Source organism: Sus scrofa, chromosome 17, assembly GCF_000003025.6.
Source record: "Sus scrofa isolate TJ Tabasco breed Duroc chromosome 17, Sscrofa11.1, whole genome shotgun sequence".
Lineage (NCBI taxonomy): Eukaryota > Metazoa > Chordata > Mammalia > Artiodactyla > Suidae > Sus > Sus scrofa.
In genome coordinates, this window is record NC_010459.5 from 47,387,387 (window position 1) to 47,404,676 (window position 17,290).

At 41.9% G+C, this 17,290-nt stretch overlaps 1 protein-coding gene across 3 annotated transcripts in view; it reads left to right on the forward strand.

Annotated features, from left to right (window-relative positions):
- STK4 (serine/threonine kinase 4) overlaps positions 208-17,290 on the forward strand; it is an 88,112-nt gene continuing 71,029 nt past the window's right edge. The window contains exons 1-6 of one of the 3 annotated variants that reach the window (XM_021077861.1): positions 284-351; positions 5,907-5,987; positions 7,045-7,270; positions 7,922-10,021; positions 12,131-12,259; positions 15,500-15,614. In XM_021077861.1, coding sequence (XP_020933520.1) covers positions 12,243-12,259; positions 15,500-15,614 — 132 coding nt within the window. In that variant the 5' untranslated portion in view covers positions 284-351; positions 5,907-5,987; positions 7,045-7,270; positions 7,922-10,021; positions 12,131-12,242. Of the gene's footprint in view, positions 352-5,906; positions 7,271-7,921; positions 12,260-15,499; positions 15,615-17,290 lie in introns of all 3 variants that reach the window. The other 2 variants (XM_021077860.1, XM_021077859.1) reach the window with 2 other exon arrangements.

A 17,290-nucleotide genomic window follows, 5' to 3' on the forward strand; every position in this document is an offset into this window, starting at 1 on the left:
GGTTCCAGGTCTGGGGGACCAAGTGTCTCGGGCTAACACCACCGCAAGAAACAACGCCGCCGAGACTCCAGTCTGCCTGACGACGTGCCCCAAGGCTGTCTCCGAGCCTCCTCGTTCCGCCCCAGCGTGCCACGTGACTCGAGTCCGCACCACGTGATCCAGGCCCGGCCCTCGCGGCCCCGCCCCTCCCCTGAGCAGCTCGCCGCTTCCGGTAGGGGCGGAAAGCGGAAGTGTGGGAGGGTCTGCGGGGCGGGCTCGGAGAAGTCCCGGGGGAGGATGGAGCACTGAGCGGGTCTGGGCGGCTGCCGGCAGCGCCATGGAGACGGTGCAGCTGAGGAACCCGCCGCGCCGGTGAGAGGCCGCTCGCTGGTCAAGAGGAAGGGGGGCGGGGAGGGAAAGGCGGGAACCGGCCGGAGGGGTGATGGGTGTGTGAGCCCGTGGAGCAGATGGACCTGCGGGGCCAGGCGACCGGGCTGATGGGGCACCTGCTGAATGGGCGACCCCTGGCCGGCGGGGGTCTGGACGAGGGGGGATAAACATGGGGCTGGTTAGAGATCACTTGTTTTTGGAGGGACAGCCTGGCAGGAGGGGAGCGACAGCCGGGGGGAGCAACTGCTGAGGAACGTGGGGACAAGTTAGGGAAAGCACCTGCTGAAGGCGGGGGTTGCCGCTGGGTGAGGGCTACTATACCAGAAGGGACTCATTGAGGTAGAGAGGATGCTGAAGCTGGGTGAGAACCAACGAGGGGGGATCTGTCTAAGGGATGGATCAGGAACAAGGAGAGAGAAGGGTTGGGTAGACTTTCTAAGGGACCGAGTCCCGCCCAACGGGTGCAGTGGGGAGGATCTGCTGAGGAGAAAAGCTGTGCGCCTGAGACTGAAGATGTGCCAAGAAAGGTTGAGAATGGGTGCCAAGCAAGGGTGGCTTCATGGAGGACAGCATTAGGAAGATGTTTTTGGTAGTGTCTCCACTCTAAGATAATGACACCTTTCCTTCCTGATGTCCAAGGTCTTCCTAATTTTCTTTACATCTGACACTGGGAGGTAGATAGGGAAGTAAGAGACAATTTTCTTTTTCTTTTTTTCCCTCAAGTATAGTTGGTTTACAACGTTGTGAGACTATTTTCAAGATGGGCAAACTGAGGCCCAGAAGAGTTGAGACACAGTCCTGTATGTTTCCTTCTTTGCTCTTGATCTGGGTCACTGGACCCGGCCAGACTTGCCTTTTTCAGATCTCTCTTGTTTTGCGTCGGTTCCAAAGGCTGCTGCTGCCTGGAGTTGTTTTACAACAAAATGGGGGGGGAGGGGGTAGCCTATCCTAGAAAGTCTCACCTCCTGAGGGGTTGCATTTGTGTCAATGATTTATTCAGTGGATGCCAGAGTCTTAAAGCACTCTGCCACATCTGGAGAAGAATCGAGAGTAGAGATTGAGGTGCCGTGCAGTTTGCCTCTGTTTCGCAGAGACCTCTGACTTCCTGCAGTAGAATGAGCTCTAAAGTAGGAAGTGTTCAGTGTGTGGGAGTATGGGGCAAAGGAGAGGTGAAAGGAAGGGATTGACAGCCGGGGCTGCGCCCATGGGTTTGTTTGAAGTGTACAAACAGTGCAGAAGGCAAATAGCTGGTTGGGATGGATTCATAATTCATCATATAGCGTGCTGAGTCTGACATTGAACTCACAGCACTTACTGGGTGCTAGACACTGTTCTTAGTGCTCTCCATGTCTCCTGTTGAACCGTATGAATTTGCTGATATTTGGCCATTTTGATGTGTAAAAATAGTGGTTTCATATGGTTCAACCTGTTATTGGCTCATTTGACCCTCACAACAATCCTATCACCTGTATCTCTGTATTTTACAGGTGATGCAACTGAGCCCAGAGAGGCTAGTGATTGGACAGGAGTTTCTCAGTTACTAAGTGACAGATCTGGGATTTTAATCCGAGCAGTCTGGTCTAAAGTCCATGCTGTTAGCTGCCTCACTCTGATGCCTCTCTGGAAGTACCCCTGTTTCACAAAGCCTTGTATACGTTAGCAGATATTTGCTCTAGTGCCATAGATCCAGTGATAAATGGACATGGTTATATTTCTTCCTGAATGTTCATTCTTTCTCCAAGGCCCTGGTTTAATTGAGAAGAGAATCGGGAATCTGAGTTTAGTTTTTACTTTGGTCTTATGTTGTGTAATCTTGGGCAAAAGAGTAAACCGTTTTGGTTTTCGACAGGCTCATTCCTAGACCTTTTAAATATTTCATTAAGTGTGCAAGAGAAAAGTATTGCAGGGCTGAATGACTGGTGCTTTCTGCTCATCATAACTAGTGAACTGCCTAATTTGCAGCCAATTAACTTTATTAGCATCTTATTAGTTTCTTAGGACTGCCTTGTCAGTTTCACAGACTGGGTGACTTAAATAACTGGGAAATTTATTTTCTCACAGATCTGGAGACTAGATCAAGGGGTCAGCAGGGTTGTTTCTTTTGAGGCCTCTCTCCTTGGCTTGCAGATGGCTTTCTCCTTCCTCTGTCTTCACATAATCTTCCCTCTGTACCTGGCTGTGGCCTCATCTCCTGTTCTAAGGACACCCATCATGTTGGATTAGCGCCTATGCATATGACCTCATCTTTACCTTAATTACCTCTTTAAGGGCCCTATCTCTAAATCAGGTTCTAAGGTATTGGGGGTTAGGACTAACATGAATTTGAGGGGATCAGTGGGGGGGGGCACATCGATTTTATTATCATTTAAAAACTTCCTTTATATTATAAAATGTTTGTCATAACCCATAAAAATTATATGCGGAAAGAAGGGTAAGCATACATAAGTAAAATGGCCCTTATAAGAGTTCTAGGATGGGAGAAAGAGGTTAGCCAAACCTGTAACTACTTCTTATTGGTGTTTGAAAAGATGTGGGTCTCTTTTCGGAGATTCAGATGGCATGTGTTTGCAACAAGGGAAAGCAATCCCAATGCAGGAAGTGCTCTTTGTGTTCAGGAGTTTGACACTTGTGTGTGACTAAGTGAATGATAATAGGCAAAAGTTGATGGTTTACAGGGGAGTTTATGATTTTTAAAAGTGAGTCGCCATTAGATAACAATAGCGTGGTGGAAGGTGTAGCGTGCGCGTTTCCGGGATGCTGGCTGGCCACGTGGCCATCTGCTTTAGCGGGGAGCCTCCACCTGTGTCTGGTCCACAGAGGCTGTGTGGGCCAGGCCTGTTCAGTTATGAGCAAGCAGTGAAACTACCAGGACCTGGGGAAGTCCAGCTGAGAGGGCTGAATCATCAGAGTTGGGCCATTTGGTTATAGCGCTTTTCCCAGAAAGACTCATGTATAAATGATCATGGAGACCCCTGTCAAAAGATTTTCCATGGAAATCTTATTTGTTGATAACACAGTAATACTTTTTAGGGTGAAATTGTTTTTTTTTTTTTGAAACCTCAGAAAGATTGCTGAGAAGGGTTTATGATTCTCATCATTGCTTTCCTTAGTCCCTTTAACAAATGTTTTTGCTGACCACTCTTAGTTCAGGTGCCAGAGATAAAAAGATCCCTTAAGGAGTTCCCGTCGTGGCGCAGTGGTTAACGAATCCGACTAGGAACCATGAGGTTGCGGGTTCGATCCCTGCCCTTGCTCAGTGGGTTAACGATCCGGCGTTGCCGTGAGCTGTGGTGTAGGTTGCAGACGCGGCTTGGATCCCGCGTTGCTGTGGCTCTGGCGTAGGCCGGTGGCTACAGCTCCGATTCGACCCCTAGCCTGGGAACCTCCATATGCCGCGGGAGCGGCCCAAGAAATAGCAACAATAACAACAACAAAAAAAGACAAAAGACCAAAAAAAAAAAAAAGATCCCTTAAGCCGGGACCCAAACCAAACAAAAACCCACTTAGATTGTTTTCAAGACGTATCTGAACAGTCATATAAAGTTTGTCAAAGTATTATCAGAGGCCTGCAGCTGTCCATCATGGCAGGAGCCGTTTCCTTTGTTATGCTGAGTTGAAATAGTGAATTTTGCTTTTTGTAAACCACGGAGTCAACCCTTCAAAGGAACACATTTGATCTTCCTTTATGCGGGCTGTTTATAAAACTTTAATTATACTTGAGAAATGAGGTATTGTCCATTGTTTGTACAGTTATAAATCCATTGCTTCACCCAAACCTCCCCTTTGTGCCCCGGGTTATGAGTTGTTCATTCTCGTTTCTGAGTTCATCAGAATTTCACTTCCGAAGGTGAGGAAGAGTTTCACTTCAGCCCTTTTTGTTTTGAAGCTGGGAGTTTTTGTGAAGTCATTGGAATTTTAATTTTAAGGACCTTTTGATTTTCAAAGGTCAGTGTGGTCATTTTGTTTTGCTATTTTTCAAGTTATGGCAATTATTGACTTGGAGCAGTTCTCCATTTCTTTAGTCTTTGATGTATATAAAATTCTCTAAGTTTGTGTTTTTAAATGAGATCAGTGTTTATTGGTAGGTCCACTTGGTGTGTTCAAGTGTGTGGGTTTTTGTTTTTTGGGGGGCTTCTCTTCTGGTTTTTCTCTAGGAAGGTACACATTTGTGTGTGTGTGTATTTTAAAAATATTTTCTTGTAAAAATTAGTATTGTCCAGCTAGTTTAAACATTTTACTTTACAAAGACATTGCCAGTGGACTACTTCCATATTTCACCATTTCCTGAGCTCTCCTTTCTTTGTTGTCCTTTGTAGTTTCAGGAAGCCCTTGTGTAGCACAGACACACGCACAAATATTCCTTAGCAAGTTCCTTCTTTATGCTGTTAGTAATTTTCAGAGGTCTCAGAGTTAGAGGGGAAAAAAACCCTGTTATTCCCTTTTTTTTTTTTTTTTTGTATTTTTAGGGCCACACCCATGGCATATGGAAGTTCCCAGGCCAGGGGTTGAATTGGAGCTGCAGCTGCCGGTCTGTGCCACAGCCATAGCAATGCAGGATCCAAGCCATGTCTGTGACCTACGCCACAGCTCACGGCAATGCCGGGTCCTTAACCCACTGATGGAGGCCAGGGATCGAACCCGCATCCTCATGGATACTCGTAGGGTTCATTACTGCTGAGCCACAACAGGAACTCTAAAAAACCCTATATTTAATTTTGGGGTCATGTTTATCAGGTTGTCATGTTCAGAAAAGTCTGAATTACCTGGAAGGTGTGTGCAGTATCTGTCTCTGATTTTGGGGAATAGTCAGGTACATGACTGCCTCTGGGTGTCTTGGTGAAGCTATTTGAAACTCCCAGTTGCCTGGTTATTTTTCACTTTTGATCATGTCTAAGCGTATATTCTCCACTTTCTGTTTCAGTGATACCTTTAGAATCCATGTGCTTTGACAAAATTACAAAATCTTGCTAACGAGAGCGAGACTCTTCTATGTCTTCCTTGGCCCCCACTCTAAGACCATGTTGCCCTTCATAGCTAAGCTTGCATTAAACATCTTTTCTGAACAGATCCTTATGCCATCTTCATTCTTGGGATCTCAAGATTGGAAATGGATTCTGAAGGTTATAGCTAATGCTCGAATCCACTTTACAGCGTTTCAGCTACCTGAGGACTCAGTTTCTGTTTCGGTTCTCCAGTGATGGGGATCTAGGGACTTCTTAAGGCAGTCTAAACCATTTTAGAACACCTTGTATTGTTAGAAAATTGTTACAGCTGTGAAACTGAAGCCAGCCTCGTGGTAACTCTTCACCTTCTGGTCCTGATTTGGCTCATCAAGGTGGCCCAGGACATGCATAACAGTTCCAGAGAACGGCCCTTCAGCTTCCTTAAAGGTCTCTTAACTTGCCTTTACTGTCACTGACTTGCAAAAACTTTGCAGAGAAATTCCCAAGAGGCTCACTGTAAAATAAATAATGCATTTTGGGTTCTAGTTGCTAGCAAGCAAACTATATTTTATGTTTATGTTTCTTCATTCACAGGCAGCTGAAAAAGTTGGATGAGGATAGTTTAACTAAACAACCAGAAGAAGTGTTTGATGTCTTGGAGAAACTTGGAGAAGGGTGAGTGCACAGAAAATGTAGGTGGACTTGTAGGTCCCAGTCTTTTTCCTGCCCCAAGACCAGAAGGATAGGAACCTTTCTCATGGCAATCATTTGCAAAGCTAGGAAAAAGAACGGGGCATGCTGCATAACAGCTCTGCTCTGGGTGGGAGGTCAGTTTACAGCTTGGAGTGCCCTTTCCCTCTTCCCCTAGTCACTGCTATGGGCAGATTTAGTGATTCCTGGTCTTTTTAACACCGTGGACATCTTTTGTTTTCTGTCTTGTAAAAGCTGTGGTTTGCATGATTTTATCTATTTAACAGATAACACTAGTTAGTTTATACTTCATTTAAAAATTTTTATTAATCAGATGTATTTTAATTTTCTGTTCATAGCTTCTGAGAGATAAATAACTTGTTTCTTTAAAAGAAACAGTGGAATTCAAGAAGGACTGTCACTACCTTTATAGCTTCCTAAGAGATCCAGAATCCTAGATTGGGAACCATTGAACTTCTTGAAACACAGATTTGTGTATCCGTTTATAAAATACTGGTGAAATGACATCTAGTGACAGAGTGGCCATCCTTGGCTTTCGTGATACAATAAAGGTTACATCATAATTTTTTCTACTTTTACATATACCTTTAATTTAATCTTTGTATGTATGTTTATTTCCTTTTTGTAATGATCGAGACATTAAAAGATTAGATACCCTTTAGTTTTTGTTGTTCATTTTTGAATGATCAAGTCATATGATTCAAAATTCAGAAAGCATAAAAGTGTTGCAATGAAAAATCTCCTTCCCATCTCTCTCAGCCACACAGAAGCAACCAGGCTAGCAGGTTTTTTAAATGTACTCTTGAGATCTAGTTTATGCCTATATAGCAAATAAGTGTGTGGGTGTGCGTTTGTGTATTTTTAAAAATCTCTTGGGAGATTTTTTTAAAAATCTCAAAAGAAGACCTAAAATGTTAACTTGTAAAAATGGCTATTGTCTAATTAATGTGCATGCTTTAAAATCAGCTTTTATATATCATTAGATTATTTTGGAGTTTGGTGTTATTTATGCCTAATATAGATACGCAGTGTTAAACCCAATCTTGGATTACACGGAATGGATTTTCATGGACCACCTCCTTGTAAAAAACATTAGTCATTATCTTTTTGTAAGTTGGAAAAATACTCTTTGGAATCAAGCAAGGAATCAAGCAGAGACAAGAAGCAAAAAGATGACACCAGCTGTGCTGCTAAAAGACAAGTACAAGATGAATCTGAAACCACGAGTTGATTTGGCATCGTTAAAGGTACGGGGGAAGGAGAGGGGAACAGTCCCTCTATATCTCTCGCCTGCCCTTTTTAGCTTTCGTTTGATATCTTTGGTATTTTCCTCGAGGCAGTGAGTCCAAGGCCCTTAGTCTAACCATGTTCACAGGTTGTACTTAGAATAAGATAAAGAATGGTAGGCGCACTTGACTATGTGTGTAACTAACTTGTTTCTTTCATTTTTAATGGAAGTGTGTTACAGCAGTAAAGAGCACAGACTCGGAAGTCAGACATACCTGGGTTAAATCTCTTGCTGAGCTAATTGCTTAATATTTTGAAGCTTTGCAAATCCCAGCTATAAAGTGGGGTTGTTAGTATCTCCTTCATAGAGTCATGTCGAGGATTATGTGAGATAATGGGAGTCAGTCCTTAGAACAGTGCTTGTCACTTATAAATGCTCAGTAAATGGCAACTATTATTATTTTATTTTTAAATGCATCAACTGAAGCATTTTTCAGATCTTATGTCAAATCAAAGTTAAGTCTTCAAGCATATTTAGGTATTCTTAAAGGGAACTTTGGGTTGATTGCTTTCAGGGAATGTCAAAAGAAAACTACAGCTAGAGATTATATCAGAAATATAAAATAAGGAAAAACTAAGCCTAATTATAATTATTTTAAATTATGTTTTAGATCTATGGGTGTCTTCATGAAGGATCTTGGAAATTTCCCTGTAAAGGTATCACCAGAGAGAAAACAAGCAAAGCTTCAGATCTTCCCATCTGATCACCGTATTGTTTTCTTAAGGGATATCACAAATGTTGGATTTCTGTCATGAGCCTGAACAACCTTCATTTAAGTAGCAAAATTCCGAAGGAAAACCCAAGCTGCACCTCCTTTCCAAACACAAATCGCCATGCTATCCTTAACTGGTCCTGGAAAACGAATGGATCATGAACTCTCACTGGCTTGGGCCTTGTGAAGTGAACTCCAGCTAAAGGATTGCACTGGATTCCTGAGGCTGCAGCCGTTTTGCATTTTGAGGAAATCATGTGGATCCATGGCAGAGCAGAGCCAAAGCTCCAGACCGGGATGAAAGGACAGCACTCAGAAAGTGTTTGGGGTTGAGCCTAGCCCCTTTCTTCCTTGTATTACATTTGAAGTTTTTACCCATTGACTCATTTAAATTTTTCCCACAGGATAGTAACAAAACATCCTGCCCATGGTTTCATAGCTAGTGAGTGGTATTGTTAAGACTTGCGCCTGGTTAATCCAGCCTCAGTTACTGTTTCATTTCTGTTTTTCTACATCGATCCTTGCCTCATATCGCTTGTGTGAAGCACCTGCTTCCCCACCATCTTCTTTTCTCTGCCAGTTATCATTCATGAATCACTGTAGTTTTTGTTGTAGGGAATCCGATCTTAAGGGTCTTGCTTATAAGGGAGTATGAGTGCTGAAGTGCAGTCTGTGGAATTGTGCATCTTAAGTGTTCATACATGAGCTGTTGGAGTTCTCTTTGTTGTCAGGATAGCATAGAGAGATGTAGAGGGTGTTCTGGTCCAGATTGCTGAGGAAATTGCAGGCAGAGACCTCTCCTTTCTGCTTCAAATATGTAAGAATAATGAATGAATATTAAGTCTTAAGATATAAGGATACATAGCCAGCTAGAGCCCTGGGATAGAAAAAGGTAACTGTAACAGTAAGAGGAGGTAAAGCATGCCTTGTCCTTGTTGAGAGGTAGGTGGGCCTTCCTGTATGAAGTTGTGGTATCATTTGCCTAGGGCCTGGGGAAAGGCAGCCGGACTGGTCTGACTATAGAAACTGGGCCTGGACTACATTCAGTGTGGTTTCTTGAAGGAGCAAAGCCCCAAATCCTAGTGCAAGACCTGGTTTAAGTTGTACAGCCTAGGTAACTGAGTTAAGGGAGCCATCAAACCATCGTGACATCATGAAACACTCTTGACAGTGAGCTTTGTCGAGGAGAATCATTTCAAATAAAAGGAAACCCATACAAGGAAATCCACTGCCGGGAGATAATCAGCAGACCTAATTAGCAGGAGAATTCCCACCCAAGGAAATAGAAAGAATGGGGCAATCGGAAATGGGATTTAATGTTTGTCTCTGATTTTTAGAAAGAAAAAAGGAGGGACTGGCATCCTTAAAAGAAGAACGTGAGATGATAAACATGAACAGTTGGTCCCATGAAAAAGAAAAAGTTGGGAACCTTGACAATGAACACTATAATAATTGAAATTCTAAAGCCCAGTAAATTGGATAAACAGCTAGACAAGCTGAAAAGAGAATTTGTGAATTGAGAGCTAGAAATGAGGCTGATCACAAAATGCAGGACAGAAATATAGCATTGGAAACCAGGAAGTCTGTATTGACTGAGGAGGCCCAGTAGGAACTCTCGAGGGAGATTGGAAGAGGTAGAGAGGAATTAAAAAGATAATGCTGAGAATTTTCCAGACTTGAAGAAAGACATATGCCTTTGAGTGGAAGAAGCTTCTGAAGTACCAAAAACTGACTCCGAGTTATGGTATAGTAAAATTACAGAAATGTTAAAGATAGGATATTTTAAAAGCTACAGAAAGAAAAGATTACCTATGAAAAATGGTAACAGCTGACTTCTTTACAACAAAAGAAGCTGGAAGACTGCAGTAAAAAAGCTGAGGAAAAGCCATTGTCAAAGAAGAGTTCTATATCCAGGAAAAGTTATTCCAGGGTGAATGTGAAATAAAGACCTTTTCACACATACAGGACCTGGGGTATCAGGAATAATTTTGGAGGAAGGTAACAGATTACCCAGTTAACCGTGGTTTACTAGTAAGGACATTTAATAACTAAGCGACAGTAAATCCGGGGGTGAAAGATTTCCAGAATGGCCTGCTGGCTTGGTAATAGTTTAACATTTGTTTAATTTTCATAGTCTCAAGATGGCCATGTTAGTTTCAAGCATCATTCCTCACATGTCGGTAACCAAAGCAGGAAAGGAAGTGGCAGGTAAAAATGGGCCACCATGTGTATTTCTCTGTTATCAGGGATGAAACTCTTTCTCAGAAACTCTTCAGCAGAATACCCTTCAAATTTCATTGGCCAGAATTAGGTCATCGGCTCACTGCTAGTTCAGTCACTGGCAGAAATCCTGTGACTGGCTTGGACCACCACGATATATCCTCTAGGACCAGGCATTTGCCACCCTCATTGATCGGGGGTTGTCATATCAGGGGAGAAGGGTCAGTGGTTGCATCTTCTGCATGTGGTCAGTGGTTGCCTTGCTCTGTCAAAAAGAAAGTAATTTAGGCAACATTTAAATATTTTTCTAGTTTTGCCAATATAAGGGATCGAAGAAATGGAAATGAAAATTTTTTATGTGTGCTGCATAGACTTTATTTTTTTCTTTTATTTTTATTTTTTCTTTTTAGTGCTGTACCCTTGGCATATGGAAGTTCCCAGGCTAGGGGTTGAGTCAGAACTGCAGCTGCTGGCCTATGCCACAGCTACAGCAATGCCAGATCCGAGCCACATCTGTAACCTACACTTCAGCTTGTGGCAACACCGGATCCTTAACCAGAGCGCAAGGCCAGGAATGGAACCCGCATCCTCATGGATACTAGTTGGGTTCATTATGGCTGAGCCACAATGGGAACTCTATTTCTATAGACTTTTTGAAATAATTCTTGAGCATCATTTTGTTAGCTAGAGCACTCAGCTACTTTAATGAATGAGGTGGCACTGTTATTTTGATCTTTTTTTCACCAAGAGAGTATGAAGAGACAGATGTTTGAGAAATACGAAGGTTTACTCGTTATTTTTTCACTGACAGCCAGGCAGGGTTTTAGTGAAGATATAAGCTATGCAAGATGATGATCTCTCATTTAACCATCACAATTGTCTTGTGAAGTAGCATTGTTGTCATTTTGCAGGTAAGAAAGTTGAGGCACAAACTTAATAACATGTCTGTAAATGACAGCTAACATCTAGTGGCGGTAGAACTCCAATCCTGGGTCTTTAAATTCTAAATCTGCTTCACTTTTAGCCCCCCAGTTAAATGGCTACATAAGCTTTTTATTTGTTTTGGTAGTAAACGCTTAAGGGAAGATGGAGCAAAAGGCAAAGGATGCCTGATCCTTAACCCACTGCTCTGGGCCAGGGATTGAACCTATGCCCCAGCAGCAACCTGAGCCACTGCAGAGATAATGCCAGATCCTTACTTAACGTGCTGCGCCACAGTGGGAACTCCAAAGGGCAGAAAAGAATCTGCATGTACTCTGTTCACCTAACACTAGCATGAAAGAGGCTTACATTTTTGGTTTTCTTAATCTTTTATGTGTTATTGCAAGTAAGAGGAGCACAGGGACTCAAAGACCTTGCGGCCCTAGAGTGAATGCAAGAAAACAGACTCCCATTTTTGTGCCCCAGTATGGATGTGGAGAGGATATAGGCTTTGTGTTCTGACACACCTGGATTCATATCCTGGACTGACCACTTAGGTATCACTTATGTGACCTTGGGCAGGTCATTTAACCTTTCTGAGCCTTTTCTCATTTGCCTGTAAAATAGGGATAATGACCCTCTCATTGCTTTTTTTGTAAGGATGAATCGCAGATGAGGAAATGCCCAGCCGACATCGCACATCGTAGCTGCTATAATTATTGTTTCATGCTAATATGGTCAGTAAAATTGCAATGTGAAGTTTTTTAAGATGCCGTTTTGTGGTAGTTCTCTTCATGACGATTTTCCCCCAAAGCCCTTTTAGCAGGCTCAATTTTGCAAGTGTAGCTAAGTACATATGTTTGGGGCACTTAAGGTTGTAAATTAGAACTGTGAGTTGCTTGTGTTTTACCGCTTTTTATCCTTTGACTTGCTTTGACTTTGTAAATGTTCTTCCCCCAATCGTAGGTCCTATGGCAGCGTGTACAAAGCTATTCATAAAGAGACCGGTCAGATTGTTGCTATTAAGCAAGTTCCTGTGGAATCGGACCTGCAGGAAATAATCAAAGAAATCTCTATAATGCAGCAATGTGACAGGTAAAGGCATCTGAATTTGCTGTGACTATTTAGAGTTTGACACCAGAGTTGCATTTACTTAGGTATTTTGCAAAAGGGAGAGTGCAGGGGAATCACTCTGCATGTTCTTTTCAGGAAAAAAAAATGATGAAAAAGTTTGTGTGTTTTAGCAGCTAAATCTTCATCGTTTCTATTTTTGCATAGTTTTGCTTTGTTTTGTTTCAGTTTAGACCTTTTCAAAACTAGGAAGAAGAGGCAAGAGGCAGAAGGTGGTGTTGACTAGCCCTTTTTTTTTTTTTTTTTTTTTTTTTTTTTTTGATAATGATCTCTTTTACTTCCTTTTGAGAAAACATTTCTACAGAGACAGCTAAGAAGAGATAATTCAAATGCTTTTAGTTCCAGAAACCTTAGGATATCAAATGGACTTATGAAAGAGAACACTTATTGGGGTATTACTATTCTGATCCTTCCTTCACAATTTTAAGAAATTATTCCACCTAGGAGTAGTTAAGTATTTTCTTTTTGAGGAACTAAGATTTGTCAAATGCTGCAAGCAGGAAGTCAGGCCAACAGCCGACCACAGAAAAGCACGTGGTTTGCCCTAAGTTCCATGACAACACTGGGGGGTGGTGCCACTGCAGTGGAGCTGGTTTCCTCAGTTTAGATCAGTGAGAAACAGGGGCAGTGCCCACTCTAGGGAGTTGAAAGGAGAATGAGAAAGTCTTGCAGCTTGGGGCTGCCTTCATTTTTTCTTTTTTCTTTTTTGCCTTTTAGGGCCTCACCTGCAGCATATGGAAGTTCCCAGGCTAAGGGTCGAGTTGGAGTAACAGCTGTCAGCCTACACCACAGCCACAGCAAGGCAAGATCCGAGCTGCTTCTGTGACCTACATCACAGCTCATGGTAACACTGGCTCCTTCACCCACTGAGCAAGACCAGGGATCGAACCCGCATCCTCATGGCTACTGGTTGGATTCGTTTCCACTGAGCCACGAAGGGAACTCCCCCTTTTTTTTATTCTTTATACCATTGTGGTTACTTGCTAGATAAAACCCTCCTATTTCTTCATTAGAGGGACCAGAGTGTGGTAGCAGTTTTTCTTTTTCTCGTCCATAAAATGCATTGTAGAAACTCTTTCCAGTTGGTATACTGAAACTTTGCCACTGAAAATTTTTTTATTTTATGGCCACACCTGCAGCCTATGCAAGTTCTGGCCAGGGATTGAATCTGAGCCACAGTTGTGACCTGCACTGTAGCTGTGGTAACACCAGATCCTTTAACCCACTGTTCCAGGTTGGGGGTTGAACCTGCTCTACCCCAGCTGTTGCACTTGGATTCTTAACCCACTGTGCCACAGCAGGAACTCTGAAACCTTGCTACTTAAAAAAAAAAAAACAAAAAACAAAAAAAAAAACTATTGAAGTATGATGTTGTATTAATTTCTGCAGTACCTCAAAGTGATTCACTTATACATATATATACATTCTTTTTCATATTCTTTTCCATCGTGATTTCCCACAGGATGTTGAATATAGTTCCTTTTGCTATACAGTAGGACCTTATTATTTATCCGTTCTATATATTATAGTTTGCATCTGCTGATCCCAAACTCCCAATCCATCCCTCCTCCACCCAGGACTTCTGCCACTTTTGATAGACTGTGCAAGAACTATGTTCCAAACAGGATATACAAATATCTCTAATTAAAGAGGAGATTTCAGGGAATTCCCTGGTGGTCTAGTGGTTAGGACTTGGTGCTTTCACTGCTGAAAGCTGGGTTCAGTCCTTCGTCCGGGAACTGAGATCCTACATCAGGCCACTGTATCCCCCCCCCCCAAAAAAAAAGAGGAAATAAAGAATACTCTGTTCTGAGCACCGTAAGAAATACAAAGAAGGAGTGCTGGTCCTCTTAGAGTTTGTAGACTTAAATTGGACAAGAAAATCTAGTTGACAATATAAGATTGTATAGGACATATTCAGCAAGTTCCTGACAGTGATTGTCTTGTGGAGGCATCCAATACTGTAGAAACAGGGAAGGGGAGCAGGTGTGGCTATCTGTATCTTAAGAGACCTATCCGTGTCTTCATAATTATTCATTTTGTGTGTATGTGTGTTTTTTTCCCTGCTGTCCTTGTCATTGGCATGTTTCCCAAGGATGAAAGAGCATTTGAAATTCTGAGAGTTAATGCCACTGAGATGGTTTTAGCATCTTCAGTTACTGTATTATGTAATATTATTTAGCCCTGATCACTGTCTAGCTAGTTAAAGCTAGTAGCTTTAGAGGACAAGTTATTTCGTTTTAAAAGGTTGTTTGACTTTTCTCTGAAATCTGTCTTTGAGACTCCAAATTCCAAGTCTGATCCTGAGTATTTTTTCTTTTTGATATATTGTAGTGTGATTTTATTTTTTTTCCTTATTACAAAGTATATGTGACCTCTTGGGAAAAATGCAAAGAAAAACAGGAAAGAAAACCACATTTTCCTTTGGAGAAATAATCGTTGTTAAGTACTACTTAGTATACATATCCTTCTGTGTCTCTTTTTGGAGTTCCACTACGCTTACTGTTCTGTAACCTGTGGTTTTTTTGTTTGTTTTTTGGTAAACTAGTATATCTTCCCATATTACCAAGTATTCTTCTATAACATTTTCCATGGATTCATGGTTATTCCATTATACAGATATACCATTACTTCTTCTTATTGCAATAAACTCCCTAATGTTAGACATCTAGATGGTATCTAAATTGTCACTTTTCTACACAGTACTATGATGTTAACTATTTCTTTTTGAATATCTGTACTTCTTTTCTTAGGATGAATTGTAGAGTTAGAAATGCAGGGTTAAGGGACCCACACAGTTTTTGCACTATTGTTACTCATTGCCCTCTAGGAATCAGTACTGTTTTACATTCTTATCAAGAGGATGACCATTTTAACCTTAAATATGAATAATCAATCTTTTTTTTTCTTCTTTTTTGGCTGCCCCTGTGGCACATAGGGTTCCCCGGCCATGGATCAGATCCGAGTCACAGTTGCAACCTGCTCCGCAGTTGCAGCGACACTGGATCCTTTAACCCACTGTGCCAGGCCAAGGATCAAATCTGCCTTCTGGCACTGCAGAGGCGCTGCTGATCCTGTTGTGCCACAGTGGGAACTCTGAATAATTGATCTTTGGAGCTGAAATTAATTTTCATGTATTTATAGCATGAATTACTAGAGCTGTTTGGAGGCCATTCCACTAACTTGTATTGTGTTTCTGTCTAGCCCTCACGTAGTCAAATATTATGGCAGTTATTTTAAGAACACAGACTTGTGGATTGTGATGGAGTACTGTGGGGCTGGTTCTGTGTCCGATATCATTCGATTACGAAATAAAACGGTAAGTTTACCTTCTGGAATCATGCGGCTGAGCTAGGCTCTTACACTGTCTTCTCTGCTTTTTATTCATGTACGCTCTCTGTGCTGTATCCAGAGAGAAGACTGTCCACTTTCCATGCTTCTTTCCCCCACTGCTTTTCTTTTTAATATCTCCTAAAGGCAGCAGTTTTATTTCTTTTTAAATTTTTTTTACTTTTTTTTGGGCCATACGCATGGCATATGGAAATTCCCGGGCCAGGGATCGAATTCCAGCTGCAGCTGTGACCCGTGCCACAGCTGTGGCAGTGCCAGATCCTTAACCCACTGCGCCACAGTGGAAATTCCTAAATGAAGCAGTTTTAATACCAACCAACAAAATCCAGTGAAATGCTCAGCTTAATTCTTCCTGGAAAACAAAATGGCCATCAAATCTTGGTTAAGCAGTGAGTTCTGAGTGTTGAAATTTGGTTGGGTTTTTCCCTTCCTCCCCAGCAAGTACATAGATTAGCTTCCACAAGGTTGTCCTTCTCAGTGAAAATGCCCGGTGAAAGATGATTCGCTTATTGTGATTGCTGGGAGAAAGCTAGGAGTCATGGGTTCTAGGCTCAATTCAGTTACTTTTTGTTTATTCATTCAGTAAGTGTTTCTGGAACACTGGTCCAGGCCTTGGGGATCCAGTAGTAAATAAGACCACAACTGTGCTCTCATGGTAGCATGTTTTCTATTAGGGCAACAAAAAGCAAATTAAAGGGAACCAGAAGATAAATACCAGATAGTGATAATTGCTCTGAAGAAAAGGCGTGGGGATAAAGTGATGAGTGTTTGGTGGGCTCTCTGAAAGGAGATGGTTGAGAAAGGATACCCAGAGACCTTTAGTTTTTAAAGTTTGAATGCAGTGAGTTCTAAAAGAACATGCCAGGTAGGCGAATGACCAGTGCAGAACCCCTGAGGCTGGAATGATTTTGGTGTGTTTAAGTGCTGGAAAGAAGGCCACTGTGACTTGAGGGGGGGATAGGTAAGGGGGAAACTGTAGGAGATGAGGTGAGGCAGGTGGGCAGGGCCAGACTATGTTGGGTATTGTTGGCCATCATAATGAGTTTGAATTATATATAATTATATATTATAATTACAATTATATATAATCCTCACCCTCGGCATATTGAGGTTCCCAGGTCAGGGGTTGAATTGCAGCTGTAGCTGCCGGCCTATGCCACAGCCACCTACTGGATCTGAGCCGTGTCTCTGACCTATACCACAGCTCACGGCAACGCCAGATCCTTAACCCACTGAGCAAGGCCAGGGATCAAACCCGTATCCTCATGGATACTGGTCAGGTTCGTTAACTGCTGAGCTACAACGGGAACTCCCACATGGATTCTTATATACTTTATTATATCATTTGATTTTTATGACCTTTTTTTTGGTTCTATAACTGAATACTTTTAATGAGTTTTATGCATATATCACTCATTAAAACCTTTCATAATAGCAGCTAATGTGTGTTATGGAGTTTCTTTTAAAAATTTTTTTTATTGGAGTTAGTTGATTTACAATGTTGTATTAGTTTCAGGTATACAGCAAAGTGAATCCGTTATGCATATACACATATCCATTCTTTTTTCCCATATAGGTTATTACAGAGCATTGAGTAGACTTTCCTGTGCTATGCAGTAGGTCCTTGTTAGTTACCTATTTTAT